We start from the raw sequence: 25,733 nt of genomic DNA, 5'->3' as shown, positions 1-25,733 counted from the left end.
TTTTGTTTGGGTTTTAAAGTAAGTGTATAAACACAGACATTAGAGTTTTCTCCCTCCCTCCCTTCTCATTCCAAAACTAAGAAAAGTTTTCTGAGATTTTCAGTACATTTTAAAATTCTTATTACAAGATCTTTATTTACAGACTATATTAGGGCATCACAGTCTGTCATTGATTATTTTCAGATTTCCATGAAAGAAACTGCTGATACAAAGAAAACAAAATGCAACATATTATGGCTGAATGAATTTAAGGTACTGGGCAGTAAGACAAAAATGAGCTGCTTTGGGGAAATTAGCTCATTCATTTGCAACAATTGTGTGGTTTTCCTGTTGTTTCTTTTGATCTTTGTCCTTAAATAAATGCATTAGTTTCTCTAGTGCCATGTTCACCTTGCCACACTATCATGAGCAGTAATTATGTAACACTAGCATTTCAAACAATATTTCAGCAAACATTTCAAATTGCAGAAAATGCCCTCCTTAGCAAACTGCCAAGCAGACTGTTGATGCTAGCAGTATAAACTGGTTTACTCTATTAAGTACTTTTTTTTAAGACTAAAGTAAGTAAGACTTTGCTTTTTACTTATAAGTAAAATTATTAGAGGGCAGTACCTAATGATGGCAAACATTGAGTTGAAGTTCTTGCATTCTCTGCAGTGTAGCGCTATCTTAATGAAATGCTTAATGATCTTCATCCTTTTCAGCTGGTTGGTTTCTCTCAGAATCTCAGAAGCCACCCAGAAGGTTTCTTGATTTATCACCTCTTCAAACCTTTTTAGATTAGTGCAACCTGTTTTTGATTTGAGTTTAAACAAGTCATCTATGTATTCCGTGGGTTCGATATTACGGAACAGCTCAAAGTTCCTCATGGAGAGTTGAGTAGCCACCTCAACAGTACTGAGCTGTAGTAGGGAAATTTGGCTTTCCCTTAATAACTCTTGGGCATCTTCATCTGAACAAAGAGTTTCTGTTTCCATGTTGTTCTTCAGGTAATACCTGTAAAAACAAAATTCAGAAAAAGATATAATATAGATATAGTATACCCAGATTAGTGCTGAGAGTTACAGCAATGATCCAGTTGGAACCTGAGAATAAAATGAACTTCACCAGGCCTAGGTATTACTGAGATGTTGCATAAGCAGCAATGTGTTGCAAAGAAACAGAACATTAAATAATTAAGTAACACTCTTTAACAAGATTTTCACTTGATAAAGTGGCATCGTCAGCTTTAGCTCAGTCTCCATCTTACCTGCCACTCAGCTGTATCCTGTCAGCAAGCTTGGAGAGCTGATCAGGGAGCCTCCTTTGCTTGATGACACCCTCAGGTGTGACAGAGACCTCACACAGTGAATAGGCATCAGGGGTTGCAGTCAGAGCAAACTCCCTGATGGCCTGGATGACCACTTCCTTTGCTGTGGTGTCCTTGCTGATCATTATGTAGCGACTTTGCTGGTCTGCCTTGAAAACCCGCAGAACTTGGTCTGGTAATTCTGGAAAAAAAATCACAAGCAAGTCATGCAATTTAGTAAGCAAAGAAAAATAAAAACTTAATGGTATAAGAATGAGCAAGTCACATTGAGTTTAATTATTAGTGTTATCAGTTTTTACTTCAGTAAAAGTCCTGATGAAAAGCTAGGCTCTTACTGATAAAGAATATCTTCAGTAAAAACTAGTTCTATAAACATCCAGGAAAAGAAGCTAGTTAGGCTATAAATAATACAAAATATTATAATTTTCCAAGTTTGGACAGACAAACTAATGAGCATGAATATATTGAAATCCAAACCCATTGATCCACTGAATTTTGGTAGTTATCACTGTATTATTAGGGAAAAAAAAAGATAAATGAAATTATACAGGTATCCATCATTGGGTTTTTTAGCCTCAGGTATTTTTAACTGACAAGTATTTCAAATAATTTAATTTCTTTCCTCTGATAGAAATAAGCTTTTCTAGTTTTGTGAGGCATGACATCTACTCATTTTTCTTTAATATGTTTCTTCATAAAAATAATTAAATTTGTTAGATTAAAGCAGTCATACAAGCAAGAAAACATATAATAACAAGAAGCCATCTAAATGAAGGCTTCTGAAATTACTATAATGAAAAAATAGTGGAAAAAAAACCTGCTAAGTGAAAACATTCACTTTAGTACAACTAGAGGATTTTTTGACAAGACCTGAATGTGCATAACATGTATTCAAGTTACTACAGAAAGATCTATTCAGCAGCAGAAATCTTGTGACAAATGAACAGAACTGAACACCTCCCCACTGCTCTTGCATGTTTCCAAAATAATAATTTGGAAAGCATTAAGATGAATCTCTCTGATATGAGTTCATTTACATGCCACAAAGGCTTTTTAGGCTTAAATATATTATTTTTCAAATTTCATGCAACTGAGCCTGTAACTTTGAAACTCACAGTAGTTTTTTGCAGCTTGAGAAGCACTAATACTAGAACACACTAACACTGTCTGATTACATCATCAGTTACACATAAAGGATATCATTACAGGCCAGCTTTTAGCCCATCCTAAGCATTTGAGTCAAATGCACAAATACTTCACAACTAGCAAGCCAATTTTGCCTTTTATCACCAACTCTACACTGACCCATCTTCCTTCAGTAATTAGTTGAAGAAGGATACAGAGCAGAATATTTTCTGTAATATTTTCTACATTTTTTGACATCTGGAGGAAGGCAGATGCCAAAGACACAGGCTTTTGGAGATGTTGTTCAAAACCAGACCCTTCTCCAGATCTTGCTGCCTCTTGCTGTTACAGAAATATTTGCCAAAGAAATGCTGTGAAGTTGAGAAGCTACTGTAAACAATACCAAGGTGAGAAATTGTTTAACAGTCCCTAGAAATAAAGTGTTTTGTGCAACAAGAAAATAACCTGCTCTGCTGGGTCCCTGAAATCAATATGAAGAAATGCAGAGGACAGCAAATAGAGGAGTCCCATCTTTGCACTGCATTTTAGCACCCAATTTCTCAGGCTGCCTACCTATGAGAGCTGTGAGGAAAAGCTCTACACAGAACACATAGACGTCTGCCAGCAAGTGAAATGATTGCAGCTATAGCAATGGTAGCAAGTAATTCAGCCCACTAATTTTTAAATAAAACACTTGAAGAGAATTGTAATCACCCCCCTTCAGTGGTTTTCAAAAAGGGAAACTGGAGTGGCAGGCTGAAGAATGCAATGCTGTGTGATAGGAATCTATTCCTTCAGAAAGATTGTGAGGGGAAAGAAAAAATACCAGTGACTGGCAGTTCATCATTACTCTATTATTTTGACTTCCAATCAAATAGCAAAGGCAGCACAAGAAAAGAGAAATCAAAGTGCTATTGAACATTTAAAAATAAACCTTTAAAAGTATATTTGAGACAGCCTGATCCAATCAGAAGGGAAACTAAAATGACTCTTTGCAGATTTCAAGCTGTTCACACTTTCTCCTCAAAGACTACCCTTCTAAAAGGAGCAAGTTGTTTTATTTTTTATCCTGAGGGATATTTCTCATAGCCTCAAAGGACAGCTGCTCTACCCATTTCTCTTTCTCCTCCAGTGCATTCAATTTCTTGCAAGCTGCCTCCATTTCCATCTTTAATTTAGACCAAGGTAGTAAAAGGAATTAAAACTGCAGGCTTTAATTTTTTCAAGTCTTGAAATATATAGAAATATAATTCAACACTTCTATATACAATGCAGCCATCTCTAAAGTCCTTAAGGTTTATGATTTTCATTTCAAGCCCCCTTTTCCTTCCTTTCCACTCAGGAAAAGAAAAATTACCTTAGAATTACTGTCAAAATATTCAGCGTGTGGACATTCAGGCAAATTTTAACCAAAAAAAAAAACCCAAACAAAACTGACCCAAACAAAAAAAAAATTATTTTTTTTAATAAGGAAGAAATACATTTTTTCTACAAAGACAAACTGTTAAAGCATTGGAGTGACGGCATTACATCATATTGATCTCCTTCCCTCAATGCAAAATGCAAACAGTTGAACCTTATTCATTTATTAAGCTTTTCTGAACTCCATCTGTAACAGTGAAAGGTCTTTAGGCCTGCAATGGCTTTCTTTCTCATGGAAGTTTGTCTGAGCTGCTTGAGTCAGCAATGCCCACAGCTCTGGAAGTTGGCCACTTGCTGCACTTAGCATTAGCACTTTAATTAGCTAAAACTGTCTGGTCTAGGTAAGTGGCAAGGTAGAGAAAGGAATTTTCATCCATTTCCCATTTATAGTAAAAGTCCTGATGAAAAACCACGCTCTTACTGATAAAGAATAGCTTCAAGGTGTTGGACACTAGTCACTGGAGAAAATACAAAAAACTATCCACCTTCCAAGTCTCTCAGGATCAATCTTAGGCACTGGGGGAAAAATCTAAAACCGCCTCCTTGCAATCTCCTCTAGCCCTAAAACACCTGACTTGGAGTAATGTTCAATATCACAGTTTCAAGCACAATGATTGGCCAGTGTGTAGGCTGATATTTAAGCACCATCCCTTTAGCTAATCCTTTAGGTAATGTTTGAAACCCCTCAGTCTTAGGAAGGAACTGAATTTTCAGTTTTACTTTTAGGTAATTCTCTAAAGATTAGGCTAAAATAACCAAGTGTCTGCTGAGCTACCATCACTATATCCTGCTCCAGAAGCTATATTTTAACAGCAAAGACTTGGATACTTAACTCAGGAAAGGTTTCCCACTAAGAACCTTCCTGCAGCCAGATAAGAGCCCAAATCCCAACCCTACCAGGAGCTCCAGCTAAACCGTTTTTATAAGATAAGGCTCTCAAGTTTCTCATAGTCTCCCCCTATTTCTCCCTCATTCACTCCTGTGCTTTGATCCTCTCTAAATGTGTTCATTTTTTTATCTATTTCAGAAAGGGATTTTATATTCAAAGAATCTGGCATACAGCTGTAGGGCAAGGTGACTAACAAGAAACTTTGAAACTCTGTCCCTTACAAATGTAGAACAAATTATATAAGTCTGTTCAGAAAAAAACCGAAATACACGTCTTGTGTCTCAGCCGAATATGCTTTCCCTTTACTATGAGCTAATGATCTGCTATGCCATTTGAAAATATTGCAGTCTTGAAAACAATGATCCACCAAGGCAAATTATAAAATACCAAGCAAAACAGATTATTACTGACCAAGAATACTCAAGCAGTAAGAAGCACTCTGTATACAGCATACATGAAAAACAGACATCTATTATATGTAGGTAAAGTATATTATAGCAAATGGAATAAATCCTCACTCATGAATATGTGGCTAATTTGTGTATGACAGCAAACAGTTAATAAAAACTCACATGCCTCTTCAGACTACAAATCCACACACAAAAAAACCCCAAACCTGAACTATGAAAAGAAATTAAAAGGTCAAGAACTACAATAAGAAAAGGATCCTTACCTGGAGTAGTGTTAAAGTCTAAGATGCGGTGATGAGACTGCAGCAGGTCGGGATTACTGGATGACAGGGTTCCACTGACAGGTAAAGCAGGAGGAATGTGCTTTGTTTGCCTCAGTCCTACAATGCTGTCATCCTGAGACTGGCCAATTCCAATGTCACTGCATCCAGAAAGAAATAAAATCAGGACTTACAGACATTCAGAGATTGGCTATACTAGAGGGATGCAGTGATGTCTCTAGTGCTACATTTTCATACTTTCAACTGTTGATACAGCAATTGCTATTTAGAAGTCAAAGTTCTCCAGACAACAGGACTTGCTCTGTGAACAGTCCACTCAGAGTGACTCGATTTGCCTGCTCACACTGCCAGAAGATCCTCACCACTAAGCTCTGAGGAGTTGCTAGGCTCGTTTTTTAATGATTTTGGCCAATATGTTTGTTCAAAAGGTGGTACACACCTCATCATTCTTGCACCACCCCATCACCCAAACTTTGAGTAATACTGCTGTCCCCTCAGTGCTCTTTTCAGGCCTGGACTTCACAGATTTTTGATCCCATCACAGACAGGAATTTGCAACTATATTTGCGATGTATTGTAACCATACTATATAAGATCTGTCAACAGACAGATGAGAGAGGATCATTTGAGATCATTTGCTTTTCCCACCCTGTATCACTTCTCTGAGTTTCTCTCCACTCTGTGTGACTGAAATGACACTAGGTAAGGCTAAGCTAAACAGCCACACTTGGGTGCTATAGGTATCCTCTCCAAGTACCTGGCAGCTGTAAATAAACTACTCTGTGATGAAGGTGAAGTGTTTTATCCATTAAATTGTGTAAGGCAGGGTTCCACAGGAGATCAGTAGTGCTAGATGGATCAGAGACAGAGCTATCATCTTGTTATAGTAGGCACTGATTTGCTTATTGCTTTTGAGTTCATAATAACGTGAAGCAGAACACCAGCCACAAGATGTAAAGCTGGAGACAGCCATTGAACTTCTCTAAATATACAGATCAAAACCCTTAATAAAATACTCAGAGGGTGTAAAATGTTGAATAGCAGTCATTATAGAAAGTGAAAAACATTAAAAATGTAGCAAGTATAGGCAAGACCTCTCTAAAAGCCAAGCACGTCTAAATCTGTATCTACACATTTGAATAAAGCATAAATCAGAATTTAGACTTCATTGCAAACGTTACAACTAAGCCAGTCTAGTAAATTAAATGATGCAACACAAATCACCACTTGTACCCTAATGCTGGGCACTTAAGCCTTTGTCTCTATCCATCCTTGGAAAACCTAAACAGAAGTAATAAAAGCTAGATAATTACCCTGATAGCTGTTACAGCATCAATATCCTTTTGTGCTTACTGATGAATAACTCTACACCGTGCACCCTTGTACCACTTCTTTAAGTGCTATGAATTGAACAGTAGTCTGGAAAGCTAGAACAGTATCTGAGCACTAAAGACACATTTTTAATGACATAGACACAACTGCTTTTGAGAAGGCAATGCATGGTATCCCTCTGTGTTGTGTTTGGGTTTTCTCACTGTTTTCCTTCTAAAAAACAGATAACTCTGTATTACCAGAACACTTCTATGAATTGTAAATCTCAAGCCATGAGAGTGACAGAAACACTCAAGTCCACTGGAAACAGATATAGGATTCTCTCTTAATCAGAAGTTAAGGTGAATCTGAACATTTGTATTTTTGTACTTCCACATCAAGCACAAAATACTGTGACAAGAAGTGATAACCTACTCAGCCCACAGCACACTCCTGCTAAGCCACAAGCAAGTAAGTCTTTCCTTACAATCAAAAGAGATGCCAGCAATCAATATCAGGTCCTTCAAGCAGGAACCACTCCATATTTAAAAAAAAGAAAGCAAACAAAAAACCCTGCAGCCCTAGTACCTCAAAATGTTTTCTGGTGGTTCTAAACTACTATATACCAGATTTCATAAATACTGCCAACAACAGTATTTTCTCCAAATTCAAATCAAATTAAGACAGTGTGAATCTTATATTAATAGTTACACTTGCATTATGCATTCCTTTTGCAGTTCACCAGTTTATATAATCTTATACCTATCCTGTAGGTTATGACTGAGGCAGCTTCAGTAAAGTGGATCAACTCTGAAAATGTTAGGTTTAAAAGCAAAAGAAGTGTTTAAAATTGTGCTTGAGTTTAAGTATTCATATAAGAAATTGGAAATCATTTACTTTACACTCAGTCTACTCTATTTTTAAAACTTAAATTGAAATCTGAGTTCTAACCTATGCAAACAAGTAATGAAGTCTAGAAATATCAGATAAAAAGGGCAACACTAAAAAAATCCAGGTCCCATGAAGATCTACTGTTAGGTAAAATATTTTTATTATGCCAATGAAAGAAGATTGTGGTTTTAAGGAAGCAGCATTTATATTGCTTTCTGTATGCATCTGCCATACAGGGAGACACTAACATTAATAAGAAATAACTTTCCTGTTGAATGACAAACAGGGTAGAAGGGATAATGAAATGACAGAAGTATCTGAATGCTGCTTCCCTCAGAACACAAAATCCTGTGGACCCCACTGCAGGGCTGCAGAGAGGAGAGAGACAGGGGCTGCTGCTTTGTCTGGGATGCTGCTCTATGGACCAGGCAGAACTTCACCAGAGAGGGAGGTGGGAATTGTGTTTAATCCTTTTTTGGACCAATTGAGCCTACAGACCACAAAATCACTCTGTGTCAGAAAAGTAAACAAAGAGCTCCAGTGGAGATTGTACCTGTAACCCAAGAGATGTCTCACAGACACTGAAGAGAAGATTTCCCTGTAGGTGCAGAGGAAATGGTGCTGTTTGCTCAGTTTGGGAAGTTATTTAACCTTATTGAACTAAACAGCAGGACTGAAGGAAGTCCTGCTCAAACTGATTCATCTTTGGTATACTGATTTGATGTCTCATGAAGCAGACAAGCTCCCTCTAAGACTGACCTCATTCTAGTTTAAAGATTGGTTTTGTCTGGCTACATCCTCAAGGCACTGGAGCCTTCAAACTCAAAAAACAGTGAACAGTTTCACCTCCCAAGCCAGCTGAGTCGTGGAGTCTTTAAATGCCTACTTTAACTAAAGAGTAAATCAGCTTTCTCACCCCTCTTGATTTTCTTATATGCAAAAATGTGAAACTAGGTGAAGTCCCTTAATATATTCAACACCAGTAATTAAAAGGAGGAATGAGATTGATGCTTTTACACGATAGAGGAAAGAAAAGCACAAACACTAAACTCTATAGCTACAGATCTCTATGCAGAAACTCTGCAGACAAAAACAACTGAATGTCAAGAGGCTTTGCAGACAAACTGCTATATATAACACATAAAGCAGAGCTAGCAAAAGAAAATAAAATAGGTCAAGTTTTTCTGAATCTTACCCAAAGAGGTCCCTGCACAGAAAAAGTATAAAAATGAACGTACATAAAGGAAAAAAAAAAATCAACATGAAAATTTTATGCAAATGCTATGAACCATAGTGACCAATGCAGAAAGACCTAAGTATGCACAGCTCATCAGAGAAACACACATGCAAGACCAGTTAAATAAAGGAAAACATGCTAAAGACAAACAACACAAACAGAGGATTTACAGATTCTCCTCTACTGGAAAGGTACTGCCATCAATTCAAGAAACAGCCATTATTTGTGTATAACAGTCTATATTAATTTAATAAATTATTACTAAAATTCTCTATATAATTTTCAGAATAGTTTTCATTTAGTAGGCAATATCTAACATCAGTTAAGCAAACTTTTTAAGTAATGGCAGGGAAAAAAGCCCTTCATTTTCAGCACAAGTGTCTTTTTTTTTTCATTTACACATAATAGTTTATTCCTTAGTGGGACACAGGAAAGAAAACTGCAAGAGAAAACTGATCACACAACTACCCTCTACCATTCGTTTTTCCCCCATCAATACCATTTGCCTTGGCAAAGAACCAGGTTCCCATAATATCATATAAAATTCACTCTTCTATTGTTGCCAGCAATTTTCAGAACTCTATTTCTAAAATGTGTTTATAGAATAAAAGCTATCAGATAGCATATTTTGCTTTCATTAAAAAAAATAAACTAAAAAACCACACACAATTCTATCAAAGAACCCAAGTTAAAATTTTAACCTCACACTCCTTACAGCAGTACATAAAAATTCTTATACACCACTGGAATGTGGATACATCGAAATCTTAGCTCATACCAACCCTTAGCAAGTAACCTGCTGGCAGAATTATTCTGAAATAATTTCAGTTAACAGTCCTCTTAAAAGAAAAGGGAAAACGACATAAAGAAGTATTTGGTCATTACTTGATCTATAAGAAACAAAATACATCTAAATTGATGTCAGGAACTGCACTGTTAGCAGTCTATGCTTGTTCAAATATTCAGAATGGCTTTTTCTGATATTTTTTCAGATATAAACATGATTTGTATTAATAACTAAAAAAGTATCATCACAAATTATAAGTTCATTAGGAATTCTTATAATTTAATGCAAAGGAAATATTTAGGAGGAAATAAACTCACTTGTATGGTTTCTGAGGCAGAATGCTGATTCGAGTCTTGTCAAGTATCTTCTTTAACTTATTTCTTCCCCCAACTGTGTTGGCTTTACTTTTCTTATTTACTTTTTCTAATCCTATTACCTGCTCCACATCAACAGCAAGGTCAGGGATGGAATAACGACTCGCCTTTTTAATATCACCGATTTTAGGCAGGTGGGGAGCACCATTTCTTTTTTCCTCTGACAACCTTGTTAAGAGTTCTTTAAAAACTGCACAAGACAGAAAAATGGAGGTAAGAAAAAGGACAAAAATGTAAAAGAAAGCTCTGTGCACCAGACCAGTTCGATATTAATCATTAAAAAAAAAAAACTAGGCTAGTCGGTCAATTTCAGCATTAAATTAATTTAGGTATCAGACTTCAAAAACATTTTTGCTCTTAAAAATAACATTCATTTTCTGTAGTATGAATCAGAAAAACAGTTGATTGGCCCAGCCTAGAAGAGAAATACACAGGTGCCCACACGGTTACACGGATGGTATCAACAGAAGGAATTTGACTTTTTAGTCTAAGGACAAAGGCTTTTGCCGAAAAGCAGCATGTATAAAAAGAGCACATTAGAGAAAAGTGAGATAGAAAAATAAAAATGAGAAGGAAATTTTAAACATAGAGGCAGCAACAAAAGCTTTCAGATGGACAAGAAATTATTAGCAACAGCATCAAAAAAGGAAAACAGCAACACAGCCATAAGGAAAATAAAGCAGGAGACTACTGAGACACCTTGGATGTTTGACAGGGCTGTTGTATCCATCTGCCAGAAATACCAAAAAAACCTCTCATTGTCCCTCAGCTCCCTAGCAAAGAGTCATCTCTGAGGCAGAAATATTTGATAAATTTGTAAATTAGTTCTTCTACTGCAACTTCAAGCCTCAAAAAAACCCCAATACATTTAAATAAATCATACAAAACTGAACTGGAGAGCAAGTCATGTATTCTGAGTGTTAAAGAGGAACTGTCCATACAAAAATGGAAAAATCCTCTGATGACTTGATTTGTAATAATAAATAAAAAGTGATAATTAAAACTAAGGAATTGTAGAAAAACATAGCAACAATGGCAACTAACTAAGGATGAGTATTAGGGGCTATGTTTTACTGTTTTTTATTAATTCTGTCCTTAATATTCTCTCATATCTAGAGGTACAACAAATTACCAAGAGACTTCAAAAGCTTGAAGTAAGACACTGAAGTGGAGGAGAGTAAACCCAGCCAATAACTGTACTGTTGAATAGGACTTAGATGCTGGAGAGAGAAATTAGGTAAAGATAAGAAGATGCTGTTGAAAAAAGGAAACTGCTTTTGGGATTTTTGGAGAAGAAACTCTGCATGCAATACACAGAAAATAACTGCTCTGGGACTGTACTATAATCTGATTTCATTATTTGCACTGGAGACACAAGATAGGAAAAAAATTAGAAAAACACTTCTGAAGCAAGGAAGAAATGGAGTTTAATCTTTAACAGATTAAAGCAACACATGAAATTCAAACACCCAGTGTGAGGAGGATAGCTACAGAACTTAACACAGAGAAACAAGAACATCTGGCTAAAAAAGCATGTCCAAATATATCAAGAAATGTCTCTAATTATTAGAAATAACTGAAATATCAGAATAATTACTGCAAAGCAAAAAAAAAAAAAGTCCCAAGGAAACAATGAGTTTTAAGACTTTTTGGCCAATGACTTCTGGAGATAACATAGGCAAGCTAAATCTTCAGTTAGTGCAGTGATGTGCTGTGGTGATATTCTGCCCGACTTACTTGTGATGAAGAACCCGATCCTGAAAGAGATACTCAAGGAACACATCACTAAATTGTGTAAGTAATCCAAGTACCCAGTGGTAAAAAACCAAACTAAACCCCAATCTATTCACTACTTATGATGCTAACTGAGGTCCTGAGCTGCTTGAAGACTCTTCCATGTGTGCTTTAGTACTTGTTAGAGGGAAATATGTAGAGAACAAATACAGAGGGTAGAAAGAATCTTCACTTAGCTGTCAGGAAAGGTTATAATAGTCTTGAGCTTGTTAAACTTAGAGTGGGCTGAAAAACTACGAGTAAATTCAGCAGACAGAATAAGACAACTGATCAGCTGCAATGCCTGAAAAGGCTTCTTTCTTAAGAGAGAACTAAACATTATATATACAAGCAGGTTTTTAAAGTTTGAGCTACATGGTCAAAATAGCTCCTCTTAATCCAGAAACATACACTTGTGAGAGGGAAGTCACATCATGTAAATCCCTACTCAGAAATTTTTCTTTGCAATTATGAACCTAGGTATTTCAGGACCTTCATGTTTCCTTTTTCTATTCTCTCCAGTACAAAAGAGTTTCAAACAAAACTATTTTAAACTATTAAAAAAACTTAGATCTCTATTAAAACTAGAATGAACAATGCAGACAAACTTACCAAATAAATTGGTTTTCACAGTGATAGACAGATGAGTGTTATTTCTAAGGATTTCCATGGCTTTTGTCAACTGAATGTTTTCAAAGTTTTGACCATTCACTTCCAATATCTAAAATTCAAACAAGTTTGAAAAATTTTCATGTAGTGAAGAGAAAGGAAACAAAAAAAAAGGAGGGGGTAATGGAGGGACACATTTTAAAATTACATACCTGGTCTCCACGTTTCAAGCCTGCTTCTGTAGCTTTGCTACCAAAATCTACACTGTCAACAAAGATTCCAAATCCCTTTTCTGACCCTCCCAGCAAGATAAAAGGCAAAGGGGCTTCTCGAGATGGCTTTGTTAAGGTTATCAATCTTCGTTTAGCTTTAGCAGCACAAGCAATATTTAACAGCCTCAAATGTCCACCCATTTTCTATAAGAGAAAAGCATAGTAAGTTATATATAACAACAGCCTGGCTATTCCCTGTTATCCCAAGTTGTCAGAAAAAAACCCTCACTCTTACCTCCCTCTCCAAATTGTTCTCAAATTCTTCCAGAAATCGAGTCATAGCAGGATCTCCTTCAAAATCATTGAAGTGATTGTTCACCCACAACAATACTACCCGTGTAACCTGAAAATGCATCAATATTATAAATACATTGCTGGAATACTCAGAACAACACTAAGTGCCAAGTCCTTTAAAAATACTGGTCATTATAGCCCCTGTAAATTTTCACTGGAATCTTAAATAATACATATACAAATGTATTATTATATACTATATTACTATACTATTATATTATTATATACATCCAAATCAAACTTCACTAATATGCAATTATATATCAGGAGAATAGAAAAAAATAAGTATCAAAATTGCTTTCACTTGTATAAGCAATTGTATGCTGTATTTCATAATGAATGCTGCAAGTCAGAAAACACTGGCTGTATCAAATTTTATTAATAAGAAATAGTGCACACAGGTAGAAGGAAACAAGGTAGATCCATTTCTGACTTATAACAATTTCCTGTTCATGTACATTTCCAAATCTGCTTAGTTCTCCAAGCACAGGATCACAAAGCTTACAATACAGCCTAATATTGGCTCTTGAATCTCCTAAGTCTTTAGATGTGCCACCATTAACTTCATTTGGCATTTAGCTCTGTAAAAGAGCTCCTCTATGTTTATAGAGGCAGGAAAAACAAGATATTGCAAGAAGCAGGAAAGATGTTTTAACAGCAAAAACAGCAATTCCTTTCCTTAGAGCCAATCTTTCCATTTACTTCTCCTTTTTTCCCTCCACCGGCTACTCCCCCCAAGCAATTTTGATGATAGAGTTGAGAAGAATCTTAACTGGTATTTTACAGTTTCTTAGGAAAAAATCTGAAGAAATATTATTAATTAATACTAATGAAGGCAAAGCCACAAAATAAGAGTGGCATTTTTTAAAACTATATGCTTTTAATCTGATATTCTTCTTTTAGTATGTGATTTGACCTGGAATATCAGCAGCAGTTGTCCTGACAAAACAAAAGTGTTTTGGTGTCTTGAATTAGTATTGATTCATGCTATTTTTAAAAAGTTGCTGAATCCAAAACAGTTGTGCCACTCAATGCTACCTCTAAAAATACAGCTGCATTTCTTCTTTTATGCTGGGAAAGTAAATCAGTAGGGATAAATCTCTAAACATTTCAAAACCTAATGCTTAAGAACAAAGTCTCACACAATTTACAAGTCTCATACTAATTTTAATTAGTGCTAATCCCCACCCATTCTTCGTGTCTGCACAAAATCCAAACTTCTGCAGTCCCATGTGCTAAAGGTCTGACACCAGGCATGCAAAACCAATCCCTGCCACCCTCAAAGTTTCTAAGTAGTTTCCCTTTTACCCCAGAAAGGAAATTAATTCAGAAGAAGTGCTGAAATTAATGACCAAACTAACCAAACACTTCAGAACTCCTCAAGTTCAGATTTCAACTGAAGGCAACTAGCCAGCTCTACATGCTGCAGCTCCCAGCCACAGGAAAATACTTGAGATTTCTGCACCTTTGAAATTGAACTTCATTCCTGTTAAACAGTTTTGATATTTTTCATTACTGTGGATGACACTGGAAGATCCAGACAATGTCTGGTTAAATTTAGGGTAATTGCAGATTATTAAAACTGTCTGGGAAGTTGCAAGCTGTACCACGCAATGTATTCTAAACTACTGCAGTGACAGCTTCACTGTCAATGCTGCTTTTAGAGTTGGGACTTACTCATCTACACCCAGAGGACACTGAGCTGGGAGGAGTTGAACTCTGACTTCAAGACGAATGCTCTTACTTGTGTCACAAATCAGGAACAGCATTAAAAGAGGATTAAAGCTGTAAAATCAAGTAACTTGCTGCAGAGCAAAATCATTGCTAAGGCTGGATGTCCAGTGTCCCACTCAGAATGCTCCTGAGTACTCATCATCTCCAGGAAGTTTCACTCACCCCTTACTGCCTATCAGCACCCAGTACAAAACAGCCAAAATATTCCAGATTCCTTATTCCCTACTTGCTTATCTCCACTTGTCCCAAGCTGTTCTCTGCCTCTTGCCTTTCTGTCAGTGCTGCTGGAGGTCAGAAAAGGTTGGTTATTGAGGCAGCAGAACAAAGAGCTGTTCTGTGTTCAGACTGATACAAGCAACTGTGCTGGCTCATGCTTTTAGAGGCTGAGGGGATTGTCCATTGGAGGACAAGCAACATAACTTTAAAGATGAGCTCCAATATCATAACTCTGAGCAGTATTAGCTGCAAAGCCTATCCTCTGTCATATAGAAGATCCTTCTGTCAAGGCTATGCTAATACTTCTGGAAGAAATACCCAGATTTAAATAAAAGCTGAAAACTAAATTTCTTTTTCACTGTACTAATATAATTCCCATGGTTTCAAATTTACACAAATCAGGAAATTTTTAGAATTCTTTAACATAAGAAGAAGTTCCGTACAAGAGGAAATAAAGCAATGCAGTTTGAAGGATGATAAAGCCTCAATGGCCAGTGTGCCAAAACTGGATGTGCCTTATTCTTCCATCATGGAAATTTTGTTTAGGGAAGATATCTGATTGCTTTCTTGTGTTTGGGTTGGGCTTGGTAGCTTTTTTAATGCTACATAAAGCACAACAGATTCTTAACAATGCATGAATTTTCTATTCTCTTCTAAAAAAATTATTTTTACCATGTTGAATTAACTAGCAATATGTACAGAAAACACAGAACTTAGTTATATGCTCAAACTTGGAGACACAATAAAATTCTACTGAATTACATTAAATAAAAATACTCACAATTGTAAAAAAAGCTTCCTGTATACCTGTAGGCAACTAAGTTGTAAAAACACAGCAAGATAAAGCATGGGCAATTTACCTTGCATGAACACAGTAATATTATATAAAATAAGGGAAATAAATGTTCTTAGTTTTAGCCATATATTCTACCATTAAAACATGTCACCAGCTATTTGTATCTTATTCAATTTAGTCATTCTCTCTAAAGCATATTTTATTCTTATTAGCTTATATTTCAATGTAAATGGTAACAATTCAGGAGATTTTAGCTTATATTTCAGTGCAAATGGTAATAATTCAGGAGATTTTCACCTTATCCCTGAGGCTGGGGTCATTGAACCACTCCAACAACTTCTTGCCCACTTCCATTGGGCTGGAAAGAAAGGTCCTATATGTCAATAGGAAGTCTTCTATAAATGTTGGGTCTACCACAGAGTGCTCTTCCACCAAATGCATTGTTAACCTTTCAGCTGTTCCCTATTGAAAGCAAAAAATTGAAAAATCATACTTATTAACACATTTTCAACACATGCAAATTTGTTTTCTTGTAGCATACTGAAGACTCATCACACTAGAAATACTGCCATCCATTAACTGATGTGCTAAGCAAACATAACAGCTTGACCACTGTGTTAAGAAATATAAAAAATTTTAAATTATGTAATTTATCTCTATAGAAATCACCTAGTTGTCAACATGCATAATTCTTTTTAAACATCTAGAAATATTAACAGTCCATTTTCAAACATTTATTCCTACAATATACATCTCAACTGATGCTGGCCCTAACTTGCCGAGTTATGAGGTTTACAGAACACAGACTTTTTCAAGAGACTCTCTCTTTTCCTTTTACCTTGATGACAATGTGGCCTTTCCTCGTTCCAGTGCGGTCCAGCTCCCTGTGCTCCTTCACCATCACAATCTCCCCTTCCTCTTCCACCTTCTGCATGTTCTTTTCCACTTGATTGAGGATGCGGCAATAATCTTGCTGGGCTATGCAAACGAACTGGAAAAATCATCACACACCAGCATTAAAAGGTTAAATCTTCAGAAGACCATTTAGACTTAAGGTGCAAGTACTCAATCAATGGGCAAGATAAAGTAGCTCCTCAACCTGCAGTGAGCCTTTCCAGTAGTTTTTGTCTTTCCAACAGTTCAGCCTTAACAAGCAGATGAACAGACAGGCACAGTACTGCCACTACAATCCTGCAGTTAGAGGACACCAAGATCCATCAGAGCAATACGATTTAGTATTCCCAGCCATTCTCGTTCAGCTGCTCTGACCTCCCCACTGCTGGAGATGAAAGCCCAGCTCATCTGTGGTGTTTGGAAGAGTTAAGTGGAAACCCAGCTTTTATTTTTTGTGGCTATTGTTTTGCTAAATAATCTTCTTTTTTAATAGTTATTTTATTGAAGTCAATTAGTAAGAAAAATAACATTCATTCAATTAAATAGTGCAGGCACGAAGAAAGAAATTACTTCTTGGCTTAAAGCATACAGCAGGAAAATTATTTTCTACAATCATCAGTTCAGCCAAGAATAAGTGCAAGAATAAATATCTCAAGAATGTTCCTAATACCTACACTGTGCAAATATAATTAAGACCAACCACAACAAATTGGAAAAAGACTACATTGTACACAAATTGTTATACACTTGTCTCTTTTGGGGGGCAAGGTTAAACTGCCTTATTATATGAATTTGGGTATTTAACTGAGAGGAACAGTGCTTCTTATGGTTGAAACGTTGTTAAATCCTTATGTACATACTTAGGACAAGAGCCCAAGAATCAGAGACAGTATTTTCTCTTTAAATTCATTTACACACCATTTCATTTTTCCAGCAGCTAGTAGTAGCTGAAACAGAAGTTCCAGGTTTGGATTTGCTGAAAACATTACTCTAATGAGAAACCATTTATGCACATTTTGGGAGTTAGATGGGCAAGCTAAACCAGGTGACTCTATGAACACACATTTTCACCCCTTTTAAAGGTCATTTACTTGAGCTAATTAGCCATCAGGACCAAGCAAAATGCTTAATTCACCCACAGCTCTGCTATAATTTTCTGGATGGGAATAAGCAAATAGCAACCACATAACCAGATTCAGCCAGTAGTTTTATGCTATGAAAAGCATTCTTTACATCTGACTGCTTGTATTACAGTAAACATCAAAGCTTTTTCCTTGAAAGGTCAGATTAGCCAAAATTAGATCTTTCACTCAAACCAGAGGAGATAAAGTTTGTATTACTCTGATATTCAGTAGCTGAGTTGAGTAAGGAAGAATGGCTATTAGCTGCAGAAGGGAAGGAGCCTGGCATGGCTAATGGACCTTGAGATCCTACTAAGGAACATTGGAAGCAATGGATGGATGGCTGGTGGCCCTCAAATTCTAGAAAAATCATGTAGACAAACATCTTTATGCAAATGGTCCTTTACCCAGATAAAGATAACTCCATTTCCCAGGCTGGGAGTATGCAGGAGCCATACTGCCCAACTACTGTCCAGGGTTACCCACTGGATATTTTACATGTATTCAGTTTAAAATAAAACTGGGTCTCATTATTGAGTTGCACTACACCTGTGTGAGTGTGAATATGCATGTACCACAGACACTCTACCTGGCAGTCATCCACTTTGGTTCTCATCACTCCTTTCATATATTCCTTTTCCATGGTGGGGGAAACACCAAAACTGTTCCCCATGCACAATATCTCTGTTCTTCCATCAGGGTATGTCACCTCCACAGAGCCATTCAAAATGACTGACCAGGAATCCAGCTACAAATCAAATATTGCAGGATATGTGAAGACCAAATCACTTAACATTTTAATATCATACTATATAAATACAACTCTCACAACTGTTCTAAGGCAAAATTTATTTTCTAGCACCTGTTAACAATTTAATAAGCTAATTTTCCTTAAATGTAGAGCTATTTCCAGCTCAAGAAAACTGGGATCTTAAGCTCATCTTTACTATTAAGAGGTAATGCAAGACTGTGGAAAAAATAAAATAAGAGGAAGTTTTAAAACAGCACTTGAACACTGAAATAAAGTCCCCAGATGAGCTCAAATAGGCAGGAAGCATTTAGTACACTACAGAGAATGCTTTCTGATTTTATTGCTTAAGAAATTTGTAGCGCTTAAACAAAAGCTTTCAGAAAATCCAGAACAAAAAGAGTTCTGATTTACCTGAATGTTGGTTTTTTTTTCTCTTTTTTTCCTTTTTTTAAGTAACAAAAGAGGATCTTAACCGTGTGGAATCTGGAATGTTTGGTATAATAGGAGAGTCAAAAGCAACTTCTACTGACCTCTTCCCCATCGTTTAGTACAATAGTTCCTGCTCTCTCCACAACTGCAAACACCATCACAGCACAGAGTTCTCTCCTCACTGACATTGTCATGTTGGCAAAAGCAGGCAATTGATGCATGAATTCCAGTAGTTGTTCTGAAGGAGAAAAAGCCCACTGAGTCGTGCATGTCAAAACAACAAAGCACAGTAAAGACAGTTCTTCAGCAAGATGCCTGAGGCTGCTTAAGCTAAAATGCTGCACAATCGTTTCTGTATACTAATAAATCATGTATACAGTGGCCTGTTTTAATTACTGGGTATTTTGTAGACACAGACTGGCTGGTCATATCATCAATAGAAACCCTGCAAAGTAAAAGTCAGCATAATGGAAGGATTGTAATGTAACCAATAGCTCTGAATATAACCAGTGATATTTTTAATACCCCAGTCAGGGCAATAATTTCATTGTGACTAGAACTATATAAAACACAGCAAGACAAATGTCACAAAACTGAGCAAGTTGTTTGGTAAAGCCAACACCTCCTAGTCTAGGCTTAACAGTAAACTGTACTTGATCATTGTCTGGTGGTTTCACCAGAAAGTTCCTTTCAGATGGACCAGACAGGATTGCTGTCTTAAAGGTGACTACTGCTGCTCTGTCTTCTACCTGCACTTGAGTTGCACTTCTACTCAACAGTGAGCTTCCTGTATTTTCATTTTTTATGCTGTTCATAACTACAAAACTTAATTTTAGCAGTCCTGCCAAGTGATTATATGCCCCAAAATCGTTTTTGCATCCAGTTTGATCTAAAATGTCTACTGAAAGAGTTCAATAGGACCCCATCTTTTCTCTATTTTTTATTTACTCTGAATTACAGAAAGGTTGTGGTTAAAAGGGACTTCCAGAAGTCATCTGGTCAAACCTGCCTGCTCAAGCAGAGCCACCCTACAGCCAGTTTCCCAGGAACACATGCAAACATCTTTTGAATATCTTCAGGGAGGAATACTAACACCTCTCTGGATAACCTCTCCCAGGCCTAAGTCTCAGCAGAAAAAAAGCATTTCCTAGTGCTCTGATGGAGCCTCCTGTGTTTTAGTTTGTGCCCTTTGTCCTCTCACTGGGCACTACTGAGAAGACTCTGGCTCCATCATCTTTACACCCTCAACCCAGGGTATTTTCATACATTAATGAGGCTGAGACAGGCTGAAGAGCCCCAAGCCCTCTTAGACCTTCCTTGCATAAGAGATGCTCTAGTCCCTTAATCATCAGATAATCAACCTTAATCATCATTTAGTCATACTTCAATAAAAGAAAAATATCTCCCCCAGTGAAACAGATAAGATTAAAATTTGGATTCTAGTTCTGCTTTGCTTTCAATGTGTTTACTCCTATGTTAACATAGCAAATTAGTTTGATTAGATGCACATTTATGTTAAGGTTTTAAAGGCTCCAATGTTTGCAACAAATATCAAGTCACAATGTCACAACTGACAATTAAAAATATACTGTGAGAAGCAGTGCTGACATTAATGTCACCTTTGCCAAGGTTCTTTTTCCAGTTTTCAATGACATCTCCTTCATAAACCTGCTCTGATATCAATTAGAAGCTTGAGATCAAAAAGGCCAGCAAGTAATAGGTTTCACCCATATTATATGCATTTTCTTTAATTGTTCACATTATACATATACTTATACAAAAAACAATAACAATAAACACTAACCTTATCAATTACAAAGGCCAATGATTAAAATAAAACCGCAAGCTCAAAAATTAAAGTTTTTGGAGGTGAAGAAGAACATGTTTGACAAAATTTTACTACACTGCAATACTTACCAATGTCATCATCTGTCCTGTCTATTGGGTCTTTCTCCAAGCAGTCTCTTACAATATCCCTACTCATCAAAGGATCTGATGCCCTTTCAATGTCTTCTTCATCATCATCATCCTCAGAATCCACAGCTGTCTCTGGCAATCCACTGAGATCCATATCACCAGCCTCACTTTCTGTAGCCTAATTAGTGCATAAACAATTAAAAAAACATTCGAATATGTTATTTACTGCTGCAGTTTTCTGGTTAAATGTACAGAGATGAATTCTATCATCTACTAAATGACCCAAATTTATTCAATATTTTTATATTGCTTTTTTCTTTTTATATCTTTTTAAAACAACTAACAATTTATCAATCCAAACCCACTGTGTTTAAATATGACTTTTAACATTTGTTTCAATCAGTCACACAAACAAAGGATTCAAGAGACATTACTTAATCTGTGGGTCTTGGGGGGATTGAAGGCTCTTACATTTCAAGCAGCAATGTCTTGAACTGTTAGCCCAATATAATTTTTTTCAATAAACAGTTTTCATTTGACAATTTCTGTGCTCACTCCAAATTTACAGACACTTAGGAAAGCAACATAATTTTAAACAGACAGTTTGGGAAAATAAGAACAGCATCAGAATGCTAGAGGAATTTTGCTATCTCTCAGTCACCTAGGACTGTACTTTTGTTTTACAATTCCAGTTGAACATGGTTAAATATGGCTTTCATTTGTTGATAAATTGCCTAAGAATTTACAGATGCAGAAAAAAGCAAAGTCATTGCTTAAACACCACAGATGGACTACCCAAAATATCTGTCAAATTTAACCACCCCCAAATTGTATTAAAATGAATGAAAACATAGTCCAGACTAAGGTCATTAGTATAGCACCTAAAGGTAAATATATTTTAATTTGATATTTAAATATTTCAAAAATGATTGAGTTTGAAGACTGAACACTTTAATAAATCCCACAAACATTTGTCTGTCATGGCTGATACGGCTGCCTTTTCTCAGAACCTGATTTAATACCACAGCAGCTGCCAAGGCTTAGCTATGACAATTTTTAAGGAAATGCAAGCTTCTAATGAGCAAGTTTTAAGCCATGGCTTGAGAAATCCAGCCTTAAAGGGATGGTTTGTTTCTGAGACTCTGGGAGCACACAATGCATTCACATCTACTTGAAAAATACTACATGGGACAAACACACCTACTAAAGCTTGTTTCATCAATCTATCTCAGACTGGTGAAAAAGACAACCCACAAAACTAGGTCACTCTCTGAACACAGGGAAGGTAAGAGAAATTGCATTGGTAATTTTGTAGAATCATCTCCTCTATTCCTGCCTCCTGTCTGTGGCCAACATCTGTCACTTTAATGCCACTATACACAGCCACCTCATGAACAGCAGCATATGGCTGGAGATGGATCAGGGGCAGCTAGTGAGAGTCTTAAATGCTTCTGTCCTACAGCACAACACAAGCTTTGTAACTGGGCCTTGTTAATATTAAAAAAAGCATGATAACAGCATCTATGCAATATTCAAATTATTCTCACTTTGCGGTTTTGGGTTGGGGTTTTTTTAGTTGTTGTTGTTCATTTTGGGGCTTTAGTGGCTTTTTTGGTTTTGATTTTGTCAAGAAAAAATGCTGCTCATTTTTTAACCAGGATAAGGAAAGATGTTACTGGCATAGAAACAAATCCCAAAACATAGCACAGATAGCAGTATTTTATGAGCAGTCTTACTGTGTTTAACATGCCCATTCCCTGTGATACATTTGAAACAGCTGCTGTAACTACTCTTTCAAAATAGCCTTCATCAAAAGTGACTGGTGGAAAAATTAGTGGTGATGAGTCAGTAGACACACAGCTTATGACACCAATCTGTCAGAATCTGAAGTTTCCAGCAGTGACAATTCCAGTGACAGTGGGACTGATTCACAGTCAGTTTTGTAAACCTTCCCATCACTAACAAATGCCCCTCCAACCTGCCCAGATTAAGCTCACTCAAAAGCACAATAGCAAAATTATTGCAGACCTCAATTTAGTCACACAATGCTAACAGACAAGAAACTTCCACCTATTGTACAACATCTGACTATTAAAAGATAAGTTATTTTACTGTCTTAAAGCAATTAAACAAAACTGGAAAACTGTTGAAACTATTATCAAGAAGAGTCAATGCTATTTAAAACAAATTTTCACACTGAATTAAATGCAACATTGGACTCAGAAAACACTTTACAAATACTACCAAAGGCTACAAGATTTCCCAAAGATGATCACTATTTACACTTGTTGTTCCTTTTTTTTTTTTTTTTGGACAACTGAAGTTATTGGTGCATGGAAAGCAACTACTTCTAATTTCCTACCAAAATTCCAAACCATTGCAACAAAGAAGCTCAGCATTGAATGCAACAATCTACAATGTAATAAGAAAGTTTGTTAATTTAGGACACCTTTAAAAACACCTTTAGAAGAAAAAAAATACATGTTTTCAAACAACTTCCTGAAATTTCTATGATCATGCAAAAGATAGAAAAGAAAGACAAATGTAGCCTTTCTGCATGACAAAACAAAACAAAAACCAAACCAAACAAATCCATGTCCCCCCACCCCAAATCCACAAACAAGCAAACAAAAACCAACCAAAAAAACCAAACCAGGAAACTAAGAAAACCCTGAGGTCTCCTTGTGTTTATGCATCGCAAATAGCTTTTTTAGGTTTAGTAGCAGCATGTATGATGTCAAGTATTCAAGGTCCTCTTGCTGAGACATTAAACTTCATGACCCAACTACTCTGAGTGCTTTTGTACCCCCTTCTCTGTGAGAAAAACCAAACATGTCTGCACAGGAACCCTTGGTAACTAAGCAATAGCCTTGCATCTGTCCAAGATTAAAGGGAAAACCCCCATGAGCTCCTTCGGGCATAGGGGATTCCTTATGAACCTCAGCCACCAAAAACCCAAATGATGAATATCCAACAGAATTTGTACTACAGTCAATCATGAGGCTTACATCTTCTCAGGGTATGTAACCAAGGATGAAATACACCTCAGAATTGCCATTCTTGGGTGCATGTTGTACTTTGCTTCTTGGGCAATAAGAGAAATTAGTTTCACTTAAATAAATCTGAAAAGATTGCATGCAACAAAAATGCAAGAAAAATGTTGGTTGCAGCCTGAAGTACAAAACAATGTCTCTCCATACCAACTGTGATAGCAAATTTCTCATGTCATCTTTCCATTTTCTGTGGAGAAAATTATTGACGCTTCAAAGCAATCTCATAATAGTGACATCCTAATATTTTATTTGTCACATCACCAACATGACAGCTAAGAGACTAAGACAGACGTTTTCAAGCCTGAGTTGCAGTAGTATTTCATATTTGACGCCTAAGGAGAATCTGACCAGTTTTAAGCAGTGGCCATAAAGTTTAATACAGCACCAATAAAAAACTAGCTGCTTCAACTGAGGAGGATCTTGAAGTCCAAATACACTTCCAGATTTAAATGATAATTAAACAAATACTGTGAAATAACCAGGGTAAAGATGTAAACTAAAAAACCTTGTCTAAGTTCTTGGTTAGCCTTTGGTTCCTTGATTGACATGAGGAAGAAGGGGAGGATTAAGAAAAGAAGAACAGCATTCATTCTCCCTAGGTCAGACTGGGGAAATGGTGGACCCTTCTGGTCACTTTAGATTGGCAGGAGAGGAAACCAGTTAATGCCAACTCTACTGGCCTTTGATTTTTTAGATGCACCATGACAATGAGTATAATGAGAGAGGTGATGGACTACATGAGCAGCTCAAGATGACTTCATTTACTGCCTGACTTCCTCTTCCTCCACCTAATTTTTGAGTTTCTTGAGAAAACAGATTAGAAGAGGTTAAGGGCAATCTCTACCTCTACTCAACCAAGTAACTCTCACTCCAGTGAAACAACTGCTTCATCACACACTCCTCACCCTTACTAAGGGAAACAAAGTGGGAAGACTTGGAGAGCTGCTTACATGACTGGCTCTGTTTTAAGTGGCCTTCATAGTTTTCTTTCTATACTGGTTTGGGAAAAACTTCCAACTGATGGTAATATTAAGAGAAAAAATAGAAAACCTGTAAAATAACCACACTAACTACTGATCTCTTTTTATTTTAAACAGACTATTTTAACCTTTACTTTTCTAGAAATTTAATTACTTTCATCAGGAAACATTGTGTCATTTTGAAGACTAAATTCCCCTTGTAACTACTGTTAACAACTAAAATCAACAATCCAAAATCTCTAAACACGCAAGAGATAAAAGACAGGGACAAAAGAAAAAAAAAATAGAAGAAGCACCTTGCACAACCCAGAAGTATGTTCATTGCCGGGTGCACTCCTTCAATTCCACAAAGCTAACAAAGAAGCCATGCTCAGTTCAAAAACACCATCTCCACACTACTTTTCAGCCACTGTCATTTAAGGGCTAAAAAACGAACTAAAAAATGAAAATAAGAATGTCTTTTACAGAAACTACTAATTTTTACTTTCTAATTTTTAAGCTGATACCAATAAAAACACCAAGAACACTGGCTCTACCTGTCTCATTAAATGACATGCACAAGTCACATTAGCTTGAAATATTCCCTCATGTCATATAGTCACATTGGATTCAGTGTCTCCACAGAGAGAGAAATCATGTCTGGAGTTTTGTTTTAAATTAGCTTTCAGATGACTAAACAAAAGTTTACAATATCAATAAATTAAGTTGAAATTCAATCCATGCAACTATAATATGTATTTGTTTATTAGATAGTTATCACATGTACTACAATCAATTACAATTATTACATGTACAGAAATCATACACAATCTAAGGTAATAACATTATTTTTTTGTGCTACATTGACCCAAGTGCAAA

The 25,733-nt window shown here is 36.4% G+C and overlaps 1 protein-coding gene across 7 annotated transcripts in view; it reads right to left on the bottom strand.

The window, feature by feature from the left end:
- RAPGEF2 (Rap guanine nucleotide exchange factor 2) overlaps positions 1 to 25,733 on the bottom strand; it is a 184,422-nt gene that overhangs the window by 16,517 nt on the left and 142,172 nt on the right. For all 7 annotated transcript variants that reach the window (XM_066548221.1, XM_066548222.1, XM_066548224.1 and 4 more), the window contains 12 exons: positions 20,843 to 21,020; positions 19,027 to 19,163; positions 18,335 to 18,493; positions 16,569 to 16,721; positions 16,028 to 16,192; positions 12,926 to 13,033; positions 12,631 to 12,834; positions 12,422 to 12,530; positions 9,980 to 10,226; positions 5,419 to 5,576; positions 1,250 to 1,490; positions 613 to 996 (listed from right to left, as the gene is read on the bottom strand). In XM_066548221.1, the coding sequence (XP_066404318.1) occupies positions 613 to 996; positions 1,250 to 1,490; positions 5,419 to 5,576; positions 9,980 to 10,226; positions 12,422 to 12,530; positions 12,631 to 12,834; positions 12,926 to 13,033; positions 16,028 to 16,192; positions 16,569 to 16,721; positions 18,335 to 18,493; positions 19,027 to 19,163; positions 20,843 to 21,020 (2,243 nt within the window). The remainder of the gene's footprint in view (positions 1 to 612; positions 997 to 1,249; positions 1,491 to 5,418; positions 5,577 to 9,979; positions 10,227 to 12,421; positions 12,531 to 12,630; positions 12,835 to 12,925; positions 13,034 to 16,027; positions 16,193 to 16,568; positions 16,722 to 18,334; positions 18,494 to 19,026; positions 19,164 to 20,842; positions 21,021 to 25,733) is intronic.

The sequence above is a fragment of the Molothrus aeneus genome, chromosome 4 (assembly GCF_037042795.1).
Source record: "Molothrus aeneus isolate 106 chromosome 4, BPBGC_Maene_1.0, whole genome shotgun sequence".
Lineage (NCBI taxonomy): Eukaryota > Metazoa > Chordata > Aves > Passeriformes > Icteridae > Molothrus > Molothrus aeneus.
Note: the sequence above shows the minus strand (reverse complement) of the source record. Positions and strands in the feature narration are given on the sequence as shown.